Genomic DNA, 27,800 nt, shown 5'->3' with positions numbered 1-27,800 from the left:
AGAAACGTTCGTTACATGAACCATTCAAATCATAATTTGTTACAGTAAAGTAACAACCTTCAACTCTTCACAAACATATTAGACTTAATTTCAAAGTAAGCTACTAGTACAGTCTATGTAAGTTTTTTAAAAACGATAAATTCTTTGAGAAATGCATATGATTCAATAATGCCCAAGCCAAGAAGCACCACAGCGGACTCTTTGTGCTACATTTTCGTTCAGCTGAACTTTAAAAGGTGTTAAAACTGTACTTAAAACATTTGATTAACAGTAGACCTTCGACACAGGCGCGCGCACACACACACATTTGCATGAAAAGGAAAGAGAAGCGAGGGCCACAGCTCAACAAGAAGTGATTGGTTTACAGCGTGTGGGTGGTTGCGTCGTTCGCTGATTGACAGCTGCACCGGCCCTGGAGCTGGGCGGCTGGTGCTGATTGACAGGCGGGCAGAGAACAGAAGGCGGCCCGGAGTGGGCTCTTGTTACATTAGCTGTACTGCCGATTGCCGAGGAACAAGCGCTGGTCTTTATTTTACTCTCAATACTAGTTTTTATTTGTTAAAAGCGACCGAAATCTGAAATGTGGTCGTTTGAGGAATTGCTTATTTTGGGCATTATCAAATCATATGCATTTCCCAAGAACATAGCGTTTTTGTTAAAACTTGCATATACTGGTAGCTTATTCTAAAGTTATGTTTGTGCCAAGTTGAAGGTTGTTATTTCTCTAACAAATTATATTTCTAATGGTGAAGATCATTGTTGGTCTGTAGCGCAGAAGGAGGCCATTTCCGTCCGTAATGCCTGTGCTTCCACGCCGGATTTATCGACTGGAGCCTCGCTTTTTCAGTTCTTTCCTCTACGCTTCAGTATTTTCCCCTCACATGTTTTTGATTTTCTCTTCATGTGGTGGAATTTGACTTCACTTCTGGTATTGTATACCTTTTGTGTGATGACGCTAATCCTAAATTTATGCCACTTTACTGTTTAGAAACAGAAGATAGGAGCAGGAGTAGGCCATTCGGCGCCTCAAGCCTGCTCCGCCATTCAATGAGATCATGGCTGATCATCCAAATTCAGTACCCTGTCCCTGCTTTCTCCCCATATCCCTTGATCCCTTTAGCCTTAAGAAATATATCTAACTCCTTCTTGAATATATTTAATGAATTGGCCTTCACTGCCTCCTGTGGTAGAGAATTCCACAGGTTCACCACTCTCTGGGTGAAGAAATTCCTTCTCATCTCTGTCCTAAATGGCTTACCCCTTATCTTTAGACTGCGACCCCTGGTTCTGGACTCCCCCACCATCGGGAACATTCTTCCTGCATCTAGTCTGTCTAGTCCCGTTAGAATGTTATAATTTTCAATGAGATCCCCTCTCATTCTTATAAACTCCAGCAAATATAAGCCCAATTGACCCAATCTCTCCTCATACGTCATTCCTGCCATCCCAGGTATCAGTCTGGTGAATCTTCGCTGCACTCCCTCCATGGCAAGAACATCCTTCCTCAGATAAGGCGACCAAAACTGCACACAATACTCAAGGTGTGGTTTCATCAAGGCCCTGTACAACTGCAGCAAGACATCCTTGCTCCTGTACTCGAATCCTCTCGCTACGAAGGCCAACATACCGTTTGGCTTCTTAACCACCTGCTGTACCTGCATGCTTGCCTTCAACGACTGGTGCACAAGGACAACCAGGTCTCGTTGCTCTTCCCCTTCTCCCAATCTATTGCCATTCAGATAATAATCTGCCTTCCTGTTTTTGCCACCAAAGTGGATAACCTCGCATTTATCCACATTATCATGCATCTGCCCAATCACCCAACCTGTCCAAATCACACTGGAGTTTCTCGGCATCCTCCTCACAGCACACACACCCACCCAGCTTTGTGTCGTCTGCAAACTTGGAGATATTACATCTAGTTCCCTCGTCGAGATCATTAATATATATTGTGAATAGCTGGGGTCCTAGCACCAATCCCTGCGGCACCCCACTAGTCACTGCCTGCCACTCAGAAAAAGACCCATTTATTCCAACTCTTTGCTTCCTGTCTGACAACCAGTTCTCTATCCAAGTCAGTACCTTACCCCCAATCCCATGTGCTTTAACTTTACACGCTAATCTCTTATGCGGGACCTTATCGAAAGCCTTCTGAAAGTCCAAATACACCACATCCACTGATTTTCCCTTATCTATTCTACCAGTTACATCCTCAAAAAATTCCAGTAAATTATTCAAGCATGATTTACCTTTTGTAAATCCATGTTGACTTTGTCCGATCCTGTCACTGTTTTCCAAGTGCTCTGCTATTACATCTTTTATAATGGACTCTAGCATTTTCCCCACTACCGATGTCAGGCTTACCGGTCTATAATTCCCCGTTTTCTCTCTACCATCTTTTTTGAATAGTGGGGTTACATTAGCTACCCTCCAATCCATGGGAACTGTTCCAGAGTCTATAGAATTTTGGAAGATGACCAGCAATGCAGCTACTATTTCTAGGGCCACTTCCTTAAGTACCTTAGGATATAGATTATCAGGCCCTGGGGATTTATCGGCCTTCAATCCCGTCAATGTCCCTAACACCATTTCCCTACAAATACTGATTTCATTCAGTTCCTCTCTCTCAGTAGACCCTATGTTCCCCGACATCTCTGGGAGGATATTTGTGTCCTCCTTTGTGACGACAGAACCAAAGTATGTATTTAATTGGACTGCCATTTCTTTGTTCCCCATTATAAATTCCCCTGATTCTGACTGCAAGGGACCTACTCTTGACTTCACCAATCTTTTTCTCTTCACATATCTAGAGAAGCTTTTACAGTCAGTTTTTATGTTCCCTGCAAGTTTACTCTCATACTCTATTTCCCCCTCTTAATTAATCCCTTTGTCCTCCTTTGCTGAATCCTAAACTGCTCCCAATCCTCAGGTTTGCTGCTTTTTCTGGCCAATTTATATGTCCTCTCCTTGGATCTTATGCTATCCCTAATTTCCCTTGTTAGCCACGGTTGAGTCACCTTTCTTGTTTTATTTTTATGCTTATGTTTTCAGTGATGTTGAGGGATAAATATTGGCCAGGACACCAGGGAGAACTCCGCTGCTCTTCTTCCAATAGTGGCCGTGGGATCTTTTACATCCACTTGAGAGGGGAGATGGGGCCTCGGTTTAACGTCTCATCCGAAAGACGGCACCTCAGATAGTGCAGCACTCCCTCAGCACTGCACTGGAGTGTTAGCCTGGATTTTGTGTTCAAGTCGATGGAGTGGGACTTGACCCAATAGATTCTGATTTAGCAAGAGTACTATCCACTGAACCAAGACTGACACCCTAACTATTACAAAACCTTTCTCTTAGGGGTTGAAATCCCTCTAGTCAATTTTAGCAAAAAATAAGCGGGAGTACAAACAGATTTCCTGTCTTGAACCTGTAGATTTCTTTTGCTAAAGTTATGGATAAGGGTTTTCATGCTCCGAGACTTCGTTATAGATATTGTGCCCGATCTTGCTAGAGAAGTAATAGTGTGTTAACGACACACGCCGTTATTAATGCACAAATCGTCCAGCAAGTTCAGGGGATTAAGAGATAGGCCATGAGTTGCAAATCTCCAGAACTTGCTGGTCGATTTACACCGCTCCAGCAATTCCTTTGCACAAACTATATCTCGCCCTTAGCCTCCCCGATATTTTTAAGAACTTGCTGGATTTGCACATTAATTGCCCATTAAACTTGCTGCAGAAAGTTAGGGCTGGTAATTAATAGTACTGTATATACCTTTTTTAACAATATGACAATTGTTAATCCAATGCCAATCAACCTCTCCAGCCCAGAAAGGGAACAATTTAAACTGTTCAATCTCATTCCTGCGTGTAGTCAATTGTTGTTAAAGATTTTTTAAATGTTGAATTTCAAATGTTTTAATTTTTTTCCATTCTGTCTCTTTTTTCTATTGTTACCGCCGAATTGGAGCCTGAACGGACCCAGTGATATACAGGGTCGACGTATACCCAACTTCGACTTATAGAGCAATAAACTCAGACTACTGCGGACTTTGCTGGAATGTGCGAGCACACTTTTATTTACAGAGCGCTCTGGGAGAAGTGCTATACACCCCCTTGGTGCAATCGCCAGCTTCTCAGCTTTACAATAGCAGCCGCGCTCCTTTTATACAATTTAAAAACAGGAAAGATACCATATTACATTAATTCCTTGGCCAATCTGGTACTTTAGCATCCTTTAACTTTGGCCAATCCGATACCTTAGCAACCCTTAATCACATTCTGTCAAAAACAAGTTGATTATATTATTATACCGTTAGCAAACAACTTAATTATATGATAGCAAAATACTGCAGATGTTGGAAATCCGAAATAACAACAGAAAATGCTGGAAAAACTCAGCAGGTCAGGCTGAAGAAGGGTCAAACCCGAAACGTCAACTCAAATTTCTCTCCACGGATGTTGCCTGACCTGCTGAGTTTTTCCAGCATTTTCTGTTGTTATTTAACTTCATTATATTACTGTTCTGTACAAGTGACATCACACGTTTGGTGTAAGCAGATCAAGTCAGCTGTCTGTTATGCCAGTGTCTGCAAAATGTCAATGAATGTCAAGTATTTCAGCAGGCACTACAGTGCCATTTTAAAATTTCCTCCAACAGCCCCTCCTTTTGGTCCTGGAGCACGATCCTCTTGCTCCCAGATGACCATCGTTCTTCGTTTCTTTACAGGGTTGGTTTACAACCACTGACTCATCTCGTGAGAACCGGCCGTTCCGGCCACGTCATCATACGTTTCTTCTTCTTCACCCATATTTCTGGGCAGGAGGTCGGTGTATTCTTCGACAGAAGCTACTGGCAGCACAGCTTTCACAGCAGTTTGACAGCACATTTTAATGATACTCAATGCACAGCACAGCAGTATACATATCACAACCATGATCAATATCATTTGCACTAGCCAAACACCCCAGCCTGATCCTCCCAGTAACCAATCAAACCATCCGCCTCCAATATTGGATTGATGGAGCAAAGCTACTTGTTTTTGAATATGGTCCGCTAGGTTGGTAATATTTTCAGAACTGTCTGGGATGTATGTACAGCATTCTGCTCCGATCATGGCACATGTACCTCCCTGTGCAGCTAGTAGGTAATCTAGTGCCATTCTATTTTGTAGGGCGACAGTTCTTAGGGCTACCATTTCGGCACTCATCTCTCTCAGGGATTCAGCTGTGTCATTGGCTACTCCCTCAATTATGGTTGCCAATAACCATATTTCTTGAGAAGTAAACACTATTCCAGCCATGGGGAACATAGCTCCTAGTACCACCTGCCAGGTGGGAAGTTCTCTTTTAGTACGACTATGCTTGTGGTGGTCTTTCAATTCCTTTATGTGGTGTATATATGGTACTACATACCCCAAATAGCATGATCCTGCCCAATTCTCTGGTAGCCAGGGGTATGCTCTATGACCGCATATGAAGTATGTCCCATTATAGGCTGTCATTATCTGTCCCGGTTGTTCGGGGTTTATGTTGGCGCGGAAGACGGTAAAACCCATCTGGTTGTCAGTCTTTGTTCGCCTGGTCCCATTCCATGGTTTATTATTGGTCAAATTCATCAAATTGGTGGTATTGAACCACCAGCTTTCCATGGAATTTCCTGCATTATATGTGGTAAAATTTTGTATACAATGACTTTTCCCCACATCAATTCTGATCCCTTCAGTCTGCTCTGTACCGCGCTCCCAACATATCTTCCCGATCGGCTGGCCCTTTCCTGACGTATTGGTAAGAACTAAAAAGGGGGGTTCTTTCGTATAATTATATGTTGGCTTATACCATTCTTTAAAATTTTCTAAGGAATATCCTCCCCCCCGGAACTCATTCCTTAGGCTAGTCCATTTCTGTTCCCAGGTTTTTCCGAAGGTGGATAAAGTGGTATTTTTCTGTTTCGTATGATTTCTATTAATTATCCATTCTGCCATATCTGTGAGGTTCAAGGGTATTGGTCGCAAGGGTATCCCTCCTTTCGCATGAGTGGGAGTATGGCTACATACCCAACAGGCATCTATCCCACTCCGTTTGGCATACTTATATGACATATATAAAAACGTATTTACATGCAATCCCCGTTTTCTATGCGGTCCTGTCGCCGCATCTCCCGTGACAATACGTATCAACGCAACTATACACAGTAACTTATACATGTTTTTGATGCAATATTCTTCTTCCAGTTATTGCCGAAGGGGTCTCTTTTTTTTTCTGTGGAACAGATTCAGAACAGTGGGGGTAATTATTCACGTTCATGTCCTTTATATAACTTCAACTGAGTCCAATGTTTCCATATGCCCTTTCCCCTCATGTCCAGACAGGCACAGGTGTCCCCACTGATTATGATCTCATAGCTCCATTTCGGCGCGAACCCCGGTTTGCCAGGTAGATTTCTTACCATGACCCGCGCTCCGGCAGGGGGAACGTCCAGGAGCGTGTTAAGTTCTAGCTCCTTGTCCCTTTCCCGCTGTTGGTCACGGATATTTTTACGCATCTCCTTCAATTGAGTGCTGAGTTCCAAAACGTATCGTTTTAATTTATCTTTTAGAGGACCTACATCGGCCCCACCTGTTATGATGCCTTCGGGTAATTGCATCGCCCTTCCTGTCATTAGTTCATAAGGGGTAAGGCCAGTCGTTCGGTTTGTAGTGGCCTGAAGTTTCATCAGGATGATGGGCAGCACTTCAGTCCATGTTTTTCCCGATGTTTGCATCGCCTTGGCCAATGCATTTTTAAGGGTACGGTTCATCCGTTCCACCATTCCTGAACTTTGTGGGTGATAGGGGATGTGGAACTTCTGTTTTATACCCATTAATTAATTGACATACGGTTTTTATGACACTACCAGTAAAGTGAGTGCCTTGCTCGGAGTTGATTTGAAGGGGCACTCCCCATCGGGGATTTACTTCTTCTGCTAGGATTCTGGCAACCGTCGGGGCGGTGCAGTTCCGTGTTGGAAAAGCCTCCACCCAGCGAGTGAATTGGTCTATGATTACCAGGCAGTATGTTTTACCGTGGGACGGGGGTAGAGGGCCGGTAAAGTCGATTTGCAAATGTTCCCATGGGCTTCGTGGCCTGGGTTGATGTCCCATATTAACCTTTATTGGCCTGCCTGGATTGTACTGTGCACATGTAACACACCGGTGGCAGTGTTTAGCAATATCTCTTCCCATCCCTTTCCACCACCATTCTGTACCGAGACTTCCTCTCATTGCCTCTCTTCCCGAGTGAGAGAGCCCGTGGTGAATTTCCAACAGAGTGTTTTGTATGCACTCTGGGGCCATTACCTTATCATCCTTTCGCCAGACGTTATCGCTTCCTCGTATAGCACCTTGTTTCTCCCACGTACATTTCTCAACATCTGGTGTGTCCTCGTGCAGTTCTTCAATACTTATCTCATCTCCTGGGTTACTTATGCTAGCCACTGGTGTGTCGCTAATCTCCTCTTGTTCTAACGCGAATTGTGCAGCTTTGTCCGCTGCTTGGTTCCCCTGGTGGTTTAACCAATCTGGGCTAGTTCTGTCCGGCTCTCTCTGGTGTGCCTTGATTTTTATTACTGCAACTTGTTGGGGCTTATTACTAGCCTCAAGGAGGGCTTCTATCCTCTGATGTTTTATAGGATTGCCTCCTGTCGTAATGAATCCTCTCCTACCCCAGGCGGTCATATAGTCATGGACTACCCCAAAGGCGTATCTACTATCTGTGTAGATGTTTACTACTTTATTTTCCGACATCTCCAGTGCCTTAGTGAGTGCCACTAACTCGGCCACTTGGGCTGACAAACCCCTGTCGATTCGCCCTGACTCTACTGTCGGTCATTAACTACGGCCCACCCTGTGCGGGGTAGTCCATCCATATATTTGCGCGACCCATCTACGTAAAGTGTTCCTTCGGCCGTCGCCAGAGGGGTATCCTTTATTCTATCTTCTTCTAAGTTCATATCTACATCCCCACAATTATGAGGCTCTCCGGTTCCTAATATTCCTTCTGCCGGATTGTCCCCCATATCCCTAATGATGGTTACTGCTTTACTCGGAGGGAGGAGGACCACTTCCCATTTTGCTCGTCTCATATTTGAGACGGATCTCAATTTTCCCGTGTTCAGCATTTCTACCAAGGTGTGTTTGGTGTGAAGGATAATGTTTCCTGTCATCACAATTGGCTCGCTGACCTCTATGGCCCAGGCAGCACAATCTAATGCGGCTATACACCGTGAAAGCCCGGTTACTACAGGTCCTTCTGCAGTGGAGTAGTATGCCACTGGCCTGCGCTTGTCCCCATGATCCTGTGTTACCACCACGGTATAAAATCCCCCTTCATTATTGCAGTGTATGTGGAAGTCTTTGCACATGTCTGGTAATCCCAATCCTGGGGCTGATATTAATTCTGACTTCAGTTGGATATAAGCTTCCTCCTGCTCTGGGCCCCATTCTATTGAGTCCAGTGCTGGTTTGCCCCCTTTCACTAGCCGCTGTATGGGTTCTGCTATTTTAGCAAACCCTGGGATAAAATTTCTACTATAATTAAAGAGGCCTAATACCTTCCTTTCTCCCCTCACTGTTACGGGCCTGGACATACTCTGGACAGCGTCCTTTCTGTCCGGTGGCATTTCTTTAAGTCCCTGGGAGATAAGGTGTCCCAGATACAATACCTGGGTTTTTCCTATCTGTGCCTTTTTGGGGCTCACCTTTAGGCCAGCTGTCTCCAATGTTTTTAATACTAGGTACAGGGTCGTCTGGTGCCCTTCTTTCGTTTCCGAAGCTATTAGTATGTCATCAACATACTGGAGAATCGTACTCCCGCTGGGCAGTTCTACCCTTTTTAAGATATCGCTCATGACTCGGTGAAAGATAGCCGGGCTATTGTGAAACCCCTGTGGGAGCCGGGTCCAGGTATACTATTTGTCCCCTACCGTAAACGCAAATTTTTCCTGTGATTCTGGGTCCAAGGGTAAGGCCCAGAATCCGTTGGCTATGTCCAGGACCGTGAAGATTTGGTGTTCTGGGGCTAGACCGTTTAAGATGGTTGAGGGGCTGGCGACGATAGGGTGTAACTTAGGGGTGACCTTGTTGAGGGCAGTGTAATCTATAGTTAACCTATAGCTTCTGTCAGGTTTTCCTACTGGCCATGTAGGGGAATTGGTGGTACTTGTTGTTTCTCTCAGGATGCCTTTCTCTACAAGTCCTTTTACTATGTCTATGACTGCCTTTCTTGCCTCGGTTTTTATGGGGTACTGGCGGTGTGGCTTATGTTCTGGTCCGGGGATCTTGATAGGGTCAATACCAGCTTTTCCTGTGTCTAGTTTTGTTTCTGCCCAAACTCCGGGGACGGAGGCGCAAATGGCCCCGTAATCACCTGTATCTAATTGCCAGTTTCTTTTGGTTACTGTGGCTACTCCAATCGTGCCGGTATTATTTGCGAGTTGTCCTACCTTTGCTATGTGGCCGTCTGTTTTTGGCCACATTAGTTTTCCCTTGCCACAATCGATTAATATTTCGTATTCTTTCATAAGATCATTACCCATTATTGTGCCCCCGTTATTTTTACATACGTAGAATCTCATCGGGATGTAAAGATTGTCTATTTCTACCATTTGGGTGGTACTTAGGAAGGCGGGCACCTTGGTGCTGCCGATCCCTGTTAAATATATCATCTTACTGGTTGTAGGGAGGGGAAGGTCGGTTACGGATATTGACGCTCCCGTGTCCACTAGCATTTCACACTGTCGGCCCCCTACTAGTGCAGACACATAAATCCTACCCTCCTTTTTGCTTTTTACGGGGGCCGCTGGACGTCACTTATTCTGTTGCTGTCGTTTATACTCCTGCCACTCCCTGTAGTCTTCGGCGGACATCGTATTTTGCCCGCTAGTTGGCCTGCCATGTTTGCTATAACAAGTGGCTTCCAAGTGTCCCCTTTTTCCACAATAGTTACATTGTCTCTCATTCTTTTTGCCCTTGCATTCTTTTGCAAAGTGACCCATCTTTCCACAATTATGGCATGGTCCCTTTTTGGGTCTTGCTCCAGTTTCCAGTTGGCCGACCGCAGCTATTTTTTCTTGTTTAACTTTTGTCACTATCTCATCCTTCACCCCGTTTCCGTCTATTTCACATGCCCATTCTACCAGGTCATCATAATTTCTTGCGGTCACTACTCCCATTTTTATGATTGTTTGGTGTGCCGGTGATAAGCCGTCCTTAAATGCTTGTATAAATGCCGGATCTGTCCTGACTGCGTTTGGTTGGCCCGAACTTTCCTGGTAAATACTAAATAGTTGCTCGCCATATTCTGAGGCCCCTTCTCCCTTTTGTTGTTTAGTCGCTGTAATTTTACTCCAATTAGTGGGGGAGTCACCTAAAACCCGTTGGACTTCAGTTTTAAAGAGAACAAAGGGTGCCTGTTGGGCGTCTACTTCGGCAGTGAGGGCTACTGCATGTGTCCAGCGTCCCCCACTGTAATCCCTTGCGGCTGCGGCGGCGCCCGCACCGGGATCGCCCGCCACAAGTCGCCACCTGTCCGCTGGACAGGCTGCCCGAACTAACTGATGGATGTCTCTTAGATGTAACTGATGCCCCACCCAAACGGTGTTGAGTTCTGCCCAAAACTTTGCATTCAGGCTACGGGTCTGGAGTTTTCCCAGGACTATCATGATTTGTTGTCTCTCCCCGGGGGTAAAGGGTTTATAACTCGCTGTTGGTGCAGCGACGGTTCCACCCCGGGTTACTGGGGCCATGTCGACACTTTCGACCTTTTCCTCAAACATGGGAGCCGTTGGATCTAGTGTCTCGTATGGGGGAAGGGAAGTAGTATCCGTCCAACCACTCATTCGTCCGCCCTCACATGTAGCCCTCTTTTCTAAATCCTTAATTACCTTATCTTGGCAAGTTATCTTTGTTTCGAGAGTTTTAATGTCCTGTGTTTTATCTTTAACAATTTTCTTAATTACATTTACTTGTTCTATCAGTCCTGACAATTGGTGTACTAGTAACACGCCCGCCTTTTTAGTTTTATCCTTTTTCTGTTTACTCAGCCAATTTCTCTGAAGTTCTAATGTCTGTGATAAGTCCCATCCGTCCTTCTGCATTTTTTTAAATTAGTGAATGCCTGTCTGTCATATAAGAATCGATGAGGGAGCCCGGGGGCCCCCTCTTAATCTCCTTACCTGACATCAGTAGTCCACCGACCTTTCCTCTTTGTCTGGAGTCACGTTTTTGAAAGCCCCCCTATTCTTCTAAGAATACCCGGGCGTTTTAACGTACTCGAAACGGCGTTCTCAGAGGTCTGGGTTTCTCTGTCTTTCAAGAGTGCCCGGACGTGTAACGTTTTACCCCGCTCCACAAGTTCCTAACATCAGTCTGTTAGTCCCGAATAAGACCTGAGAATTAAAATTTTGTCAATACAGATACGAATATAAGTTCATCACAGACAAATGTCAAGTGTAGTCCCACACTCCACTAGTCCACTTACTTATTCTTTGATCACTCGGCGTCCTTATACTTGATCAGAGTACTAAAACACCGGTGACCCTGCTCGCAGCGCCAATTTGTTACCGCCGAATTGGAGCCTGAACGGACCCAGTGATATACAGGGTCGACGTATACCCAACTTCGACTTATAGAGCAATAAACTCAGACTATTGCGGACTTTGCTGGAATGTGCGAGTACACTTTTATTTACAGAGCGCTCTGGGAGAAGTGCTATACACCCCCTTGGTGCAATCGCCAGCTTCTCAGCTTTACAATAGCAGCCGCGCTCCTTTTATACAATTTAAAAACAGGAAAGATACCATATTACATTAATTCCTTGGCCAATCTGGTACTTTAGCATCCTTTAACTTTGGCCAATCCGATACCTTAGCAACCCTTAATCACATTGTCAAAAACAAGTTGATTATATTATTATACCGTTAGCAAACAACTTAATTATATTACTGTTCTGTACAAGTGACATCACACGTTTGGTGTAAGCAGATCAAGTCAGCTGTCTGTTATGCCAGTGTCTGCAAAATGTCAATGAATGTCAAGTATTTCAGCAGGCACTACGGTGCCATTTTAAAATTTCCTCCAACACTATCGCTCTTAATCCAGTCTTTCTTTTCCTCTTTATTTCTCTTCCTGTACCTGATTCAACTCTAATTCACCCAATTTCCTTCTCCATTGTTCCTGTTTCTTTCTCAATCCTTAAACCTCATTGGTTGAGGAGATAGACTGTTGGTCCCGTTGTTCACCGAGGTCCCAGCTGCCCCGTCGCCCTCGCCGCGCCGTTATCAGCTGGCACTCCCGGCAAGTTACACAGCAAAACGATTTTGAGCTAAAGGGTACGGGAAAACGTCTGGTTAATGGGGCTCGCTGTGAGATGTCCCACTCTAGGAAAATCTGGGGCATTTAGAATTTAAAAAATCCTGCAGAACCAATACTGTGCACAACCTATGAGAATTATTATGTTACAGTAACTTGTTCACTTAGAGGTCAAAGTTAGAAGTTTCATTTGTTGAAATGTGCTGTGTTATTAATCAGCAAATCAATGCACAATCTAATGATTTAATTATTTTCAGTGGCCGTGGAGCAATGTATTTCCTTCATTATACAAAACTTGGGCAATCATCGAAATCGATGCTGGAATTTTTGTTAAGAACAACGTCTACACTCAGGAAGGATCTGCCGGTTTTAACACTGTTTACTAAGGTACTGTACAGGCTGACTTTACTTCATTGACCTCATTCTGTGCTGTATGATTCTTTCAGCCCATCCTGCCTCTGCTGGCTCTTTGAAAGAGCCATCCAATTAGCCGCAATTCCTAATGATATAGATGGACAATAGATTGAAGGCAGAACTTAAATCTTCCATGAGGAATTTTAACAATAGGTAAATGAACCAAATCAGTTTTTCTGGTTTTAATGAATAATGTTGCACAACTTTTGAAGTATGTTCTCCTAATCTGACTGGTTGGTAAGACTACCTTGGAAGGTTTATAATCTGGAAGGTTTATAATCTGCTATGGTGCCAGGTGAAAGCATTGATTTTACTTTGTCCTGAACAAGTGGAAACAGCTTCCCTTTTAAATCTAATTGAATACGTGACTAGGGTGAGTGAACTGTATTGATTTCACTATCACAAGTCAATATAAGAAATAGGAGCAGGAGTAGGCCATTTGGCCCCTCGAGCCTGCTCTGCCATTCAATAAGATCATGGCTGATCTTCTACCTCAACTCCACCTTCCTGCCCGATCCCCATATCCCTTGATTCCCTTAATATCCAAAAATCTATCGATCTCTGTCTTGAATATACTCAATGACTGAGCATCTACAGCCCACTGGGGTAGAGAATTCCAAAAATTCACAACCCCCTGAGTGAAGAAATTTCTCCTCATCTCAGTCCTAAATGGCCGACCCCTTATTCTGAGACTGTGACCCCTGGTTCTAGACTCCCCAGCCAGGGGAAACATCCTCTGTCAAGCCCTGTAAGAATTTTATGTTTCAATGACAACTGCCCAAGTTGAACCAACATTCATGTGCACTTGTTTGCAATTGGAAAAAAAGAGTAATTTCTCTTGACTTAGTCGATATATCCTTTAGGCAAAATTAAAGGGGGCTCAATTGAATTCTGCCCTTTACATATCGGTCTAAGTAATCAGCAGTGTATTATGAAGGTTTTTATTTGTGAATCGCTTTGGGATGTTTAATTATGTTAAAAGTGCAATACACCATTGTTGGTTTTTCACTGCATTCAATAGTATAACCTGTCTACAAACACATGGATAATATAGTTTCAGTTGCAAGTTTAATTATCTGGAATCTTTTTATTTTGCTTCTATAGTAATTTACTAATACAAAGTTTTAATTTTATACCCTTAGGATTCTTGCACTCTTTGTGAAGAAGCCAAAGAGGCATTGGAGCCACACAGACACCGGGTATGAGATGAAATACAATAAATAACCAGCTTTCAAAATTAATCATAGAATCATAGAAATTTACGGCACAGAAGGAGGCCATTCGGTCCATTGTGTCTATTCCGGTCAAAAAAGAGCGATCCAGCCTAATCCCACTGTCCAGCTCTTGGTCCGTAGCCTTGTAGGTTATGGCATTTCAAGTGCATATCCAAGTACTTTTTAAATGCAATGAGGGTTTCTGCCTCTACCACCCTTTAAGGCAGTGAGTTCCAGACCCCCACCATCCTCTGGGTGAAGAAAATTCTCCTGAACTCCCCTCTAATCCTTCTACCAAATACTTTAAATCTATGCCCCCTGGTTATTGACCTCTCTGCTAAGGGAAATAGGTCCTTCCTATCCACTCTATCTGGGCCCCTCATAATTTTATACACCTCAATCAAGTCTCCCCTCAGCCTCCTCTGTTCCCAAGAAAACAACCCCAGCCTATCCAATCTTTCCACATAGCTAAAATTCTCCAGTTCTGGCAACATCCTCTGTACCCTCTCTAGAGCAATTACATCTTTCCTGTAATGTGGTGACCAGAACTGTACGCAGTATTCTAGCTGTGGTCTACAGTTCAAGCATAACCTCCCTGATCTTAAATAACAACAGAGAATGCTGGAAAAACTCAGCAGGTCAGGCAACATCCGTGGAGAGAAATTTGAGTTGACGTTTCGGGTTGAAACCCTTCTTCAAAAAGATCTTATATTCTATGCTTCGGCTAATAAAGGAAAGAATTCCTCATGCCTTCTTAACTGCCTTATCTACCTGTCCTGCTACCTTCAGGGATCTGTGGACATGCACTCCAAGGTCCCTCTGTTCCTCTACACTTCTGAGTATCCTACCATTTATTGTGTATTCCCTTGTCTTGTTAGTCCTCCCCAAATGCTTTACCTCATATTTCCCCGGATTGAATTCCATTTGCCACTTTTCTGCCCACCTGGCCAGTCTATTGATAGCTTCCTGCAGTCTACAACTTTCTTCCTCACTATCAACCACACGGCCAATTTTTGTATCACCTGCAAACTTCTTAATCATGCCCCCTACATTGAAGTCTTAAATCATTGATATATACCACAAAAAGCAAGGGACCTAGTACTGAGCCCTGCGGAACCCCACTGGAAACAGCCTTCCAGTCACAAAAACACCTGTCGACCATTACCCTCTGCTTCCAGCCACTGAGCCAAATTTGGATCCAACTTGCCATTTTCCTTTGGATCCGGGTCTTTAATAATTTACTTGCTTAAAGTATTCACCATCGTCAGAAGGGTCCAAGTTTTAGACAGTTGATAATACTTTTCTTTCTTTTCTCAAGGAGATTAAAAACTCACTCGTATATAAAATGATACAATTCAGCGTTTTTTCTAAGATGCATTAAATGTTTGCTATTGGAGTTCAGTATTGAGGGAACATTTCTGGAATACAGTAAAAATGCCACTTTCAGTGATCCACAGGGTATTTTTACTTTTCAAATGCTTGGATCTTTTCATCCCGCCCCACTTGAATTGTTTGAATTGCCATGGAGTAGTCTCATGGCTTCACTCTACAATCCCTCAAGGATTTGAATTTCTCCCTTGTGTTTTGGTGATCAGAACTACAACAACAACAACTTGTATTTATATAACGCCTTTAATGTAGTAAAACGTCCCAAGGCACTGCACAGGAGCGATTAAAACAAAATTTGACACCGAGCCTCATGAGATATTAGGACAGACAACCAATAGCTTGGTTAAAGAGGTAGGTTTTAAGGAGCGTCTTAAAGGAGGAAAGAGGGGTAGAGAGGCGGAGAGGTTTAGGGAGGGAATTCCAGAGCTTAGGGCCAAGTCAGCTGATCGCTCCACCAATGAACCAATGGCAGAGTGATTAAAATCAGAGACGCTCAAGAGGCCAGAATTGGAGGAGTGCAGATATCTCGGAGGGTTGTAGGGCTGGAGGCGGTTACAGAAAGAGGAAGCAGCCAAACCATGGTGGGATTTGAATACAAGAATTAGCATTTTAAAAGCGAGTCGTTGCCGGACCGGGAGCCAATGTAGATCAGCAAGGCAGAGGGGTGATGGGTAATGTTCCCCCTAATTTTTCCTTTGGCTGCATGGCCCATTCACAGTTTTGCAAATGCACAAAATCTAACATTGAAAAAGCCGGCCCCGGGCTGTGCGGGACCAGCAGAGAGATGTACAGCCAAGCAGCCAAGAGGGAACATAAGAACATAAGAAGTAGGAGCAGGAGTAGGCCATACGGCCCCTCGGGCCTGCTCCGCTATTCAATAGGATCATGGCTGATCCAAATCTAGACTCACCTCCACTTCCCTGCCCGCTCCCCGTAACCCCTAATTCCCTTATCAGCTAGGAAACTGTCTATCTCCGTTTTAAATTTATTTAATGTCGCAGCTTCCACAGCTCTCTGAGGTAGCAAATTCCATAGATTTACTACCCTCTGAGTGAAGAAGTTTCTCCTCATCTCAGTTTTGAAAGGGCAGCCCCTTATTCTAAGATTATGCCCCCTAGTTCTAGTCTCACCCATCAGTGGAAACATCCTCACCGCATCCACCCGATCAAGCCCCCTCACAATCTTGTATGTTTCGATAAGATCGCCTCTCATTCTTCTGAATTCCAATGAGTAGAGGCCCAACCTACTCAACCTTTCCTCATAAGTCAACCCCCTCATCTCCGGAATCAACCGAGTGAACCTTCTCTGAACTGCCTCGAGAGCAAGTATATCTTTTCTTAAATATGGAAACCAAAACTGTACACAGTATTCCAGGTGTGGCCTCATCAGTACTCTGTATAACTGAAGCAAGACATCCCTGCTTTTATACTCCATCCCCCTTGCAATAAAAGCCAAGATTCCATTGGCCTTCCTGATCACCTGCTGTACCTGCATACTAACCTTCTGTGTTTCATGCACCAGGACCCCCAGATCCCTTTGTACTGTAGCACGTTGCAGTTTCTCTCCATTTAGATAATAACTTGCTCTTTGATTTTTTCTGCCAAAGTGCATAACCTCACACTTTCCAACATTATATTCCATCTGCCAAATTTTTGCCCACTCACTTAGCCTGTCTATGTCCTTTTGCAGGTTTTTAATGTCCTCCTCACTCACTGCTTTCCCTCCCATCTTTGTATCGTCGGCAAACTTGGATACGTTGCACTCGGTCCCTTCCTCCAAATCGTTAATATAGATTGTAAAGAGTTGGGGTCCCAGCACTGACCCCTGCGGAACACCACTAGTCACTGATTGCCAACCCGAGAATGAACCATTTATCCCAACTCTCTGTTTTCTGTTAGATAGCCAGTCTTCCACCCATGCCAGTATATTACCCCCAATCCCGTGATTTTTTATCTTGTGCAGTAATCTTTTGTGTGGCACCTTGTCAAATGCCTTTTGGAAGTCCAAATACGCCACATCCACTGGTTCCCCTTTATCCACCCTGTTTGTTACGTCCTCAAAGAATTCGAGCAAATTTGTCAAACATGACTTCCCCTTCATAAAACCATGCTGACTCTGTCCGATTAAATTATGCTTATCCAAATGTCCTGTTACTGCTTCCTTAATAATGGACTCCAACATTTTACCAACCACAGATGTTAGGCTAACTGGTCTATAGTTTCCAGCCTTTTGTCTACTTCCCTTTTTAAATAAGGGCGTTACATTAGCAGTTTTCCAATCCGCTGGGACCTTTCCTGAATCCAGGGAGTTTTGGAAAATTACCACTAATGCATCCACAATCCCTACCGCTACTTCTCTCAAGACCCTAGGATGTAAGCCATCAGGTCCAGGGGATTTATCCACCTTTAGTCCCATTATCTTACCGAGTACCATCTCCTTAGTGATTTTAATTGTGTTTAGCTCCTCCCCCCCTATAGCCTCTTGTTTGTCCAGTGTTGGGATATTATTAGTGTTCTCTACTGTAAAGACTGATACAAAATATTTGTTCAGCGTTTTTGCCATCTCCATGTTCCCCACCACTAATTTCCCGGTCCCGGTCTCGTCCTCTCAGGGACCAACATTCACTTTAGCCACCCTTTTTCTTTTTATATAACGGTAGAAACTCTTGCTATCTGTTTTAATATTTTTTGCTAGTTTACTTTCATAATCTATCTTCCCTTTCTTAATTAATCTTTTAGTTATGCTTTTAAATGCTTCCCAATCTTCTATCCTCCCACTAGATTTGGCTACTTTATATGCCCTTGTTTTCAGTCGGATACAATCCTTTATTACTTTACTTGGCCACGGATGGTTGCCTTTTCTTTTATGCCCCTTTTTCCTCAGTGGAATATATTTTTCTTGAAAGTTGTGAAATATCTCCTTGAATGTACACCACTGCTCATGTACCGTCTTACACTTTAATCTATTTTCCTAGTCCACTTTAGTCAACTCTGCTCTCATACCTTCATAGTCTCCTTTATTTAAGTTTAGTACACTGGTTTGAGATCCAACTCTTTCACCCTCCAACTGAATTTGGAATTCAACCATGTTATGGTCACTCATTCCAAGGGGATCCTTTACTAGGACATTTTTTATTAATCCTGTCTCATTACACAGGACCAGATCTAAGATTGCCTGCCCCCTGGTTGGTTCAGTAACATACTGCTCAAGGAACCCGTCCCTAATGCACTCTATGAACTCTTCCTCAAGGCTGCCCTGCCCAATTTGATTTGTCCAGTCAATATGAAAGTTAAAATCCCCCATGATTATAGCTGTTCCCTTATTACAAGCCCCAACTATTTCCTGATTTATACTCCGACCAACAGAGTTGCAACTGTTAGGAGGCCTATAGACTATGCCCACTACTGACTTTTTCCCCTTATTATTCCTTATCTCCACCCAAACTGTTTCACTATCCTGATCCTTTGACCCAATATCATTTCTCACTATTGCAGTGATTCCATCCTTTATTAACATAGCCACCCCACCTCCCTTTCCTTTCTGTCTGTCCTTCCTAATTGTCAAATACCCCTGGATGTTTAGTTCCCAGTCATGGTCACCTTGCAGCCATGTTTCTGTAATGGCCACCAGATCATACTCGTGTAGTTATTTGTTCCGTCAACTCGTCTATTTTGTTACAAATGCTGCATGCATTCAGATAAAGAACTTTTAAATATGTTTTGTGAAATTTATTCCTGCTTTTACCCCCTTTACTACTTTACCTTTGTCTTTATACATTCTGTCCCTTCCTGACACGCTCTGGTTTTTAATTGCCCCACTGCTACCTTGCTCTATTGCCTTCTCCGCTGACATTTTTATTTTTTGCTCACTTGAAACCTCCCCCCCCCCCCCCCACTAATTCATTTAAAGCCCTCGCTACAGCCCTATAACGTTGGTGATGGATGAACGGGACTTGGTGCAAGTTAGGATACGGGTGGCAGAATTTTGGATGAGAAGTTTACGGCGGGCGGAATGTGCAAGGCCAGCCAGGGGAGCACTGTGCTCAAAGTGCGGTCAGATCAGAATCAGAGAATCAGAGAATAGTACAACACAGATGGGGGTCATTCAGCCCATCGAGTCTGCGCCAGCTCTTTCGACGAGCAATTCAGTTAGTCCCGCTCCCCCGCTCTTTCTTCATATCCCTGCAATTTTTTCTCCTTCAATTAGTTATGCAATTCCCTTTTGAAATCTACTATTGAATCTGTATCCACCACCCTATCAGGCAGTGCATTCCAAATCCTAACCACTCATTATGTAAAAAAAGTTTTCCCTCGTGTGGCCTCTGGTTCTTTTGCTAATTATCTTAAATTTGTGCCCTCTGGTTATCGACTCTTCAGCCACTGTAAACAGTTTCTCCTTATTTACTCTATCTAAACCCTTCATGATTATGAATACCTCTATCAAATCTCCTCTTAGCCTTCTCTGCTCTAAGGATAACAACCCCAGCTTCTCCAGTCTATCCACGTAACTGTAACCCCTCATCCCTGGACCTATTCTGGTAAATCTCTTCTGTACCCTCTCCAAAGCCTTCACGTCCTTCCTAAAGTGTGGTGCCCAGAATTGGACACAATACTCCAGCTGGGGCCGAACTAGTGCTTTAATAGTATTTAATAAAATAATCAGAGCTCCACGCAAGCAGCTGAGTGCATGTGTGCAGAGCCCTGCCTGTCCTCACCTGGGCAGTACAATAGAGATATAAGTCAACTTTTCCCTTGTAAAATAACTTGTTGCCCGACTTCTTCGTTCTACTTGCAGGACAGCAGGGCTGATCAACTTGCCCTTCAGTTTGCTCTTGCATCCATCCCCCTGAAGGATGTGTGTTGTTACCACCCAGATGCAGTTGCAAAATCACCATGTGGGGAGAGATAGCAGGAGAAGCCCCAACTACTCGGTTCATGATGTAACGCATTGGTTACTAGTCATGTAACAGACTGGTCACTAGTCAATCTAAAGGCAGCAATTTCTAATAAACCACATACGTATTTTTTTAAGAAACTGTAAATTATGTCCTATTTGTCCCATTGTAAAAACCTACTCCAAAACACATTAGCCTAACTTTTCTGATCAACTTCATTTCAATGTTAAGCGTTTCGTACTGTTGTTAAAGAACGTGACTGCTGCCAACGAACCGGAAGCAGACTGCGCATGCACGCTGCCGGTTTGTCACAGGAGCGGGTTCGTTAAAAAAAAAAAAAAAGCCGGGAGGGAGCGGGCTGAGGAAAGATGCCAGGAGGGAGCGGGCTGAGGAAAGATGCCGGGAGGGAGCGGGCTGAGGAAAGATGCCGGGAGGGAGCGGGCTGTGAGGAAAAATGCCGGGATAGAGCGGGCTGTGAGGAAAGATGCCGGGAGGGAGCGGGCTGAGGAAAGATGCCGGGAGGGAGCCGGCTGTGAGGAAAGAGGCCGGGATAGAGCAGGCTGTGAGGAAAGATGCCGGGATAGAGCGGGCTGTGAGGAAAGATACCGGGATAGAGCGGGCTGTGAGGAAAGATGCCGGGAGGGAGCAGGTTGTGAGGAAAGATGCCGGGAGGGAGCGGGCTGTGAGGAAAGATGCCAGGATAGAGTGGGCTGTGAGGAAAGATACCAGGATAGAGCGGGCTGTGAGGAAAGATGCCGGGAGGGAACGGGTTGTGAGGAAAGATGCCGGGAGGGAACGGGTTGTGAGGAAAGATGCCGGGAGGGAGCGGGCTGTGAGGAAAGATACCGGGATAGAGCGGGCTGTGAGGAAAGATGCCAGGATAGAGTGGACTGTGAGGAAAGATGCCAGGATAGAGCGGGCTGTGAGGAAAGATACCGGGATAGAGCGGGCTGTGAGGAAAGATGCCAGGATAGAGTGGGCTGTGAGGAAAGATGCCAGGATAGAGCGGGCTGTGAGGAAAGATGCCGGGATAGAGCGGGCTGTGAGGAAAGATACCGGGATAGAGCGGGCTGTGAGGAAAGATGCCAGGAGGGAACGGGTTGTGAGGAAAGATGCCGGGAGGGAGCGGGCTGTGAGGAAAGATACCGGGATAGAGCGGGCTGTGAGGAAAGATGCCAGGATAGAGTGGGCTGTGAGGAAAGATGCCAGGAGGGAACGGGACTGTGAGGAAAGATGCCGGGAGGGAGCGGGCTGTGAGGAAAGATACCGGGATAGAGCGGGCTGTGAGGAAAGATGCCAGGATAGAGTGGGCTGTGAGGAAAGATGCCAGGATAGAGCGGGCTGTGAGGAAAGATGCCGGGATAGAGCGGGCTGTGAGGAAAGATACCGGGATAGAGTGGGCTGTGAGGAAAGATGCCAGGATAGAGCGGGCTGTGAGGAAAGATGCCAGGATAGAGCGGGCTGTGAGGAAAGATGCCAGGATAGAGCGGGCTGTGAGGAAAGATGCCAGGATAGAGCGGGCTGTGAGGAAAGATGCCAGGATAGAGCGGGCTGTGAGGAAAGATGCCGGGATAGAGCGGACTGTGAGGAAAGATACCGGGATAGAGTGGGCTGTGAGGAAAGATGCCAGGATGGAGCGGGCTGTGAGGAAAGATGCCAGGATAGAGCGGGCTGTGAGGAAAGATGCCGGGATAGAGCGGACTGTGAGGAAAGATGCCAGGATAGAGCGGGCTGTGAGGAAAGATGCCAGGATAGAGCGGGCTGTGAGGAAAGATGCCGGGATAGAGCGGACTGTGAGGAAAGATGCCAGGATAGAGCGGGCTGTGAGGAAAGATGCCAGGATAGAACGGGCTGTGAGGAAAGATGCCGGGATAGAGTGGGCTGTGAGGAAAGTTGCCGGGATAGAGCGGACTGTGAGGAAAGATGCCAGGATAGAGTGGGCTGTGAGGAAAGATACCGGGATAGTGGGCTGTGAGGAAAGATACCGGGATAGAGCGGGCTGTGAGGAAAGATACCGGGATAGAGCGGGCTGTGAGGAAAGATACTAGTCTAGAGCAGGCTGCTTCAAAAATGCTCTGTGGAAAAAACAGACGCTTCCGGTTGCAGATTAGTGTGCAGTACGCTTCTGTGCAGCTTCCGGTTGTTGGCAGAAATCAATCCGTTTGTTAAAATAACATTGATCAGAAAATCTAGGCTAATAGTTCTAAGCTTTTTTTCCTCTGCCTTTAGCAGCAATATAACTTAAATGATGCCTTAGGAACATGCACTATTGATTGGAAAACATATCTGCCAATTACAGGAAACCTTTGATTAACCGGCCACTAAATAACCGGAAATGTCGGTTAACCGGCAAAATTCAGGAGTCGGTTCAGATAACTTTTTTTACTTTTAGTTACTTTTTTTTTACTCATTTCTGGCTGTGCAAGCATCTAACTGAAGCTGTTGCTAAGCTACAGAGACGCTTGCAAGCTGTGCTGATTGTTTTGAAGCTGTTGCTAAGCAACAGGGTTTGTTGCTAGATACGGAGCTCAGAAGCTCCGTATGTTTTAACTATAGCGCTCGATTCTCCGGTAATGTTGATAGACCGGCACCAGCTCGGTCCCGTCCGTGCCGGATACCAGAAAGTTTCCTGTATTTGCAAGTGGAATTATGATCTGCAAACAATTATATCACCTGGTTAAAATTATTTTGGTCCCCCTCAAGAGGTCACTAAAAACAAACCTTTTTTCCCCTTGACTTGCAGTTTTCATGCATTATTTTACATGAAAGGAATTTGGATTTTGTTCTCCTTCAGCCCTGGACAGTTTGATCATGACTACCTCTAACTTGTATTGTACTGTTTTGGTTATACAGTACAGCGCTTTATTTGCTTTGTTGATTTGACATGCTGAATGCTAGATTCCTCGCTACTTCACATTTAGCCATTTTGTCACTATTCATGAAGCACTCGCGCTACCCATTTCTTCTTGTGCAGTATTTGACACTTGTCCGTATTAAATTAAATCTGTCGTTGTGTTGCCCCATTCTGTATTTTATCCAACTGATTTTTCACAGGCTGCCTCCTCAGATTCAGCCGCCTATTTTGTTACTTCTTCAAATGTCAGTTTGCATTGAACTTCTGCCTCCAGGTCATAGAATCTTACAGGGCAGAAGGAGGCCATTCGGCCTATCATGCCTGTGCCGGCTCTTTGAAAGAGCTATCCAATTAGTCCCACTCACCCCTGCTCTTTCCTCCATAGCATTGCAAATTTTTCCTTTTCAAGTATAGATCCAATTCCCTTTTGCGATCCCCTCTTATTTGTAGATTATTTGAAATAATGGGGGAGGGGAGGTGGGTGGGGAGGTCTCAACACCAATTCCCGGGCACCCGACTTAGGGCTTCCCTCCTCGACCCTCCCATCCCCAAAAACACACCTCTTAAAAATTTCTGCTGTGATGTACCGCTCAACAATTTCTTATCCATTTCTATCCTGATTCACGGTAATTTTTGAGATTAAGTAGTAACCCTTTGCTCCCAACTTTGTCAAGGCAGTGTAGGATATTCAACAGTTTACCATGGATGTCACTTGCTTAAAAAACTCACGGTGGTTCTGATGAAAGATCCCGCCCGAAATCTGACCTGATCTTTTTGTTTCAGTTGCTGACCAAACTGCTGTGCATTTCTAGAATTTTCTGCTTTTTATAATTTGAGTTGTGCTTTTTAAAAAATTTGTTTATGGGATGTGGGCGTCGCTGGCAAGGCCAGCATTTATTGCCCATCCCTAATTGCCCTTGAGAAGGTGGTGGTGAGCAGTCCATGTGGTGAAGGTACTCCCACAGCGCTGTTGGAGCGGGAGTTCCAGGATTTTGACCCAGCGACGATGAAGGATCGGCGATATACTTCTAAGTCAGGATGGTGTGTGACCTGGAGGGAAACTTGGAGGTGGTGGTGTTCCCATGCGCCTGCTGCCCTTGTCCTTCTAGGTGGAAGAGGTCGCGGGTTTGGGAGGTGCTGCTGAAGAAGCCTTGGCGAGTTGCTGCAGTGCATCTTGTAGATGGTGCACACTGCAGCCACAGTACGCCGGTGGTGGAGGGAGTGAATATTTAATTTGGTTGATGGGGTGCCAGTTAAGCAGGCTGCTTTGTCCTGGATGGTGTTGAGCTTCTTAAGTGTTGTTGGAGCTGCACTCTTCCAGGCAAGTGGAGAGTATTCCATCACACTCCTTACTTGTGCCTTGTAGATGGTGGAAAGGCTTTGGGAAGTCAAGAGGTGAGACACTCACCACAGAATACCTAGCCTCTGACCTGCTCTTGTTGCTACAGTATTTATGTGGCTGGTCAAGTTAAGTTTCTGGTCAATGGTGATTCCCCCAGAATGTTGATGGTGGGGGATTTGGCAATGGTAATGTCGTTGAATGTCAAGGGCCGGTGGTTAGACTCTCACTTGTTGGACATAGTCATTGTCTGGCACTTGTGTGGCACGAATGTTATCTGCCACTTATCAACCCAAGCCTGAACGTTGTTCAGGTCTTGTTGCATGTGGTCATGGACTGCTTCATTATCTGAGGAGTTGTGAATGGTGCTGTGCAGTCATCAGCAAACATCCCCATTTCTGACCTTATGTTGGAGGGAAGGTCATTAATGAAGCAGCCGAAGATGGTTGGACCTTGGACACTGCCCTGAGGAACTACAACGATGTCCTGGGGCTGTGATGATTGACCTTCAACCACCACAACCATCTTCCTTTGTGCTCGGTATGACTCCAGCCAGTGGAGCGTTTTCCCCCCGATTCCCATTGACTTCAGTTTTACTAGGGCTCCTTCATGTCACACTCGGTCAAATGCTGCCTTGATGTCAAGGGCAGTCACTCTCACCTCACCTCTGGAATTCAGCTCCTTTGTCCATGTTTGGACCAAGGCTGTAATGAGGTTGGAAGCCGAGTGGTCTTGGTGGAACCCAAATTGGGCATCCGTGAGCAGGTTATTGGTGAGTAAGTGCCACTTGATAGCACTGTCGATGACACCTACCATCACTTTGCTGATGATTGAGTGGGGCAGTAATTGGCCGGGTTGGATTTGTCCTGCTTTTTGTGGACAGGACATGCCTGGGCAGTTTTCCACATTGTCGGGTAGGTGCCTGTGTTGTAGCTGTACTGGAACAGCTAGGCAAGAGCCGAGGCTAGTTCTGGAGCACAAGTCTTCAGCACGATAGCCGGGATGTTGTCGGGGCCCATAGCCTTTGCTGTATCCACTGCACTCAGCCATTTCTTGATATCATGTGGAGTGAATTGAATGGGCTGAAGACTGGCATCTGTGATGCTGGGGACCTCAGGAGGAGGCCGAGATGGATCATCCACTCGGCACTTCTGGCTGAAGATAGTTGCAAATGCTTCAGCCTTGTCTTTTGCACTCACGTGCTGGGCTCCACCATCATTGAGGATGGGGATATTTTTGGAGCCTCCTCCTCCTGTTAACTGTTTAATTGTCCACCACCACTCACGACTGGATGTGGCAGGACTGCAGAGCTTTGATTTGATCTGATGTTTGTGAGATCGCTTAGCTCTGTCTATCGCATGTTGCTTCCGTTTGGCATGCAAGTAGCCTTGTGTTGTAGCCTCATCAGGTTGACACCTCATTTTTCGGTATGCCTGGTGCTGTTCCCGGCATGCTCTCCTGCACTCTTGTTAAACCAAGGTTGATCTCCCGGCTTGATGGTAATGGTAGAGTGAGGGATATGCCGGGCCATGAGGTTACAGATTTAATCATCTCAAACACTTCAATTAGATCACTCCTTTAATCTTCTACACTCAAGTCTAGTTTGTGCAACCAGTCCTCATTATTTAACCCTTAATTACATAATTATATAGAATTTTACAGCACAGAAACAGGCCATTCGGCCCAACTGGTCTATGCCTGTGTTTATGCTCCACACGAGCCTCCTCCCACCCTACTTCATCTCACTCTATCAGCATATCCTTCTATTCCTTTTCTCCCTCATGTACTTATCTAGCTTCCCCTTAAATTTAGTTTCAGATAATGACCGTTCTATTTTCTTTTAATTCTCAGTTCGTCCTGCAGGAAGTAGACATCACTGTTGCGGAGAATTGCGTCTGGTATGAGAGGTACAAGTATGACATACCCGTCTTTCACTTGAATGGACAATTTCTGATGATGCACCGGGTCAACTTTAAAATCCTTGAGAAACGACTGGCTAAACTGGAACAAGAAAGTAAACAAAGGACGTGAAGATTGGAAGAGCGAATCTGGACAAGAAAAAGTAATCAATTTTCCATCTGTTTTAAGATCACAATTCTGCTCGTTATGCAGTACTTGTTTGAAATGTAAATGTTTTAATAGTTATACTATCAGTAAAAATAAATAACTTGAAGATTATTAAGCGTTTAAGATAACATTAAAAAGACTATTAATTGGCTCTTGTTGGAATAACTTTATGCCATTCACAAACTGGCTTTATATACACAAGTTAATATCATCATGCTGACTTCCTATACATTTCAGCCATGTGTCATAGCTTTTAAGTTTCTCAAACGATTTCTAAAGTATTCATTTGGAATTATTTGTGCACAAAGGACAGTACGTAGGAACAGGAGGCCATTCAGCCCCTCAAGCCTATTCCACCATTCTGTTAGATCATGGCTGATCTGTACCTCAACTCCATTTACCTGCCGTTCTTCCATATCCCTTAAACTCCATCAATCTCAGTCTTGTTGAATTTAAATTGATCCACAGCATCTATTGCGGGGGGTGAGGAAAGAGAGAAAGAGTTTTAGATTTCCACTACCCTTTGTATGATAAAATAATTCCTGATTCACTCCTAAATGGCTTAGCTCGAATTTTAAGATTATGCCCTCATGTTCTGAATTACTTTACCAGAGAAAATAGGTTCTCCCTATCGAATCCCTTTATCACTTTAAATACCTCGATCAAATCACCCATTAACCTGCTAAACTCAAGGGAATACAAGCCTAGTCTATGCAACCTGCCCTCATAATTTAACCTTTTAAACCCTGGTATCTTTCTGATGAATCTGCACTGCACCCCCTCCAAGACCACCACCTTCCTGAGGTGTGGTGCTCAGAACTGAACACAACACTCCAGCTGGGGTCTGGAATAGTTTAGACACCCAAGAGAGTTGTGGTATTGGGGGTGGGGAAATGCAGAATCAACCCCATGAATAATTGGGGGGGGAAATTCTAGAAAATAATTAAACATACCCCCAAATAAAATCAAAACAAAAATAAACAGAACCTTTCTATTTTAACAGAAAATGCTGAAAATATTCAGCCGGTGTGGAGCAGGCCAACAGCTAATGGGGGTGCTAGGGGCAAGCAAAGAGAAATTAGATACAAAGTGAGGCCTTTAATGGGGTAAATTGTCGGCACAGGTACAATGGGCCGAATGGCCTCCTGTGCTGTTTGATTCTAAGTGTAAGGCTTTGGGTGCAGAATGAGCTCCACATTGAAGCTGGAAATGTGAAGGACACTGAATGGTCTGGGCATTGATGCTAAGCAGTTCAAGCACCTTAACTCTCTGAGGGGGCGGTGACT

The 27,800-nt window shown here is 44.8% G+C and overlaps 1 protein-coding gene across 3 annotated transcripts; it reads left to right on the top strand.

The window, feature by feature from the left end:
- The first annotated feature begins 377 nt into the window (after positions 1 to 377).
- Positions 378 to 26,680, top strand: c1h5orf63 (chromosome 1 C5orf63 homolog). 3 transcript variants are annotated; one of them, XM_085992060.1, is made up of 4 exons: positions 378 to 523; positions 12,601 to 12,730; positions 13,900 to 13,956; positions 26,299 to 26,680. In XM_085992060.1, exons 2-4 carry the CDS (start codon positions 12,614 to 12,616, stop codon positions 26,476 to 26,478), a joined length of 354 nt encoding a protein of 117 aa, XP_085848186.1. In that variant the 5' UTR covers positions 378 to 523; positions 12,601 to 12,613; the 3' UTR covers positions 26,479 to 26,680. The 3 variants fall into 3 exon arrangements, with proteins under 3 accessions (XP_085848186.1, XP_085848190.1, XP_085848180.1); XM_085992064.1 differs by lacking the exon at positions 378 to 523 and adding an exon at positions 586 to 928; XM_085992054.1 differs by lacking the exon at positions 378 to 523 and having other exon boundaries at positions 4,538 to 12,730.
- Positions 26,681 to 27,800: the final 1,120 nt, after the last annotated feature.

This window comes from Somniosus microcephalus, chromosome 1, assembly GCF_052327205.1.
Source record: "Somniosus microcephalus isolate GS21.2 chromosome 1, FLI_Smic_1.0, whole genome shotgun sequence".
Classification (NCBI taxonomy): Eukaryota; Metazoa; Chordata; class Chondrichthyes; order Squaliformes; family Somniosidae; genus Somniosus; species Somniosus microcephalus.
Note: the sequence above shows the minus strand (reverse complement) of the source record. Positions and strands in the feature narration are given on the sequence as shown.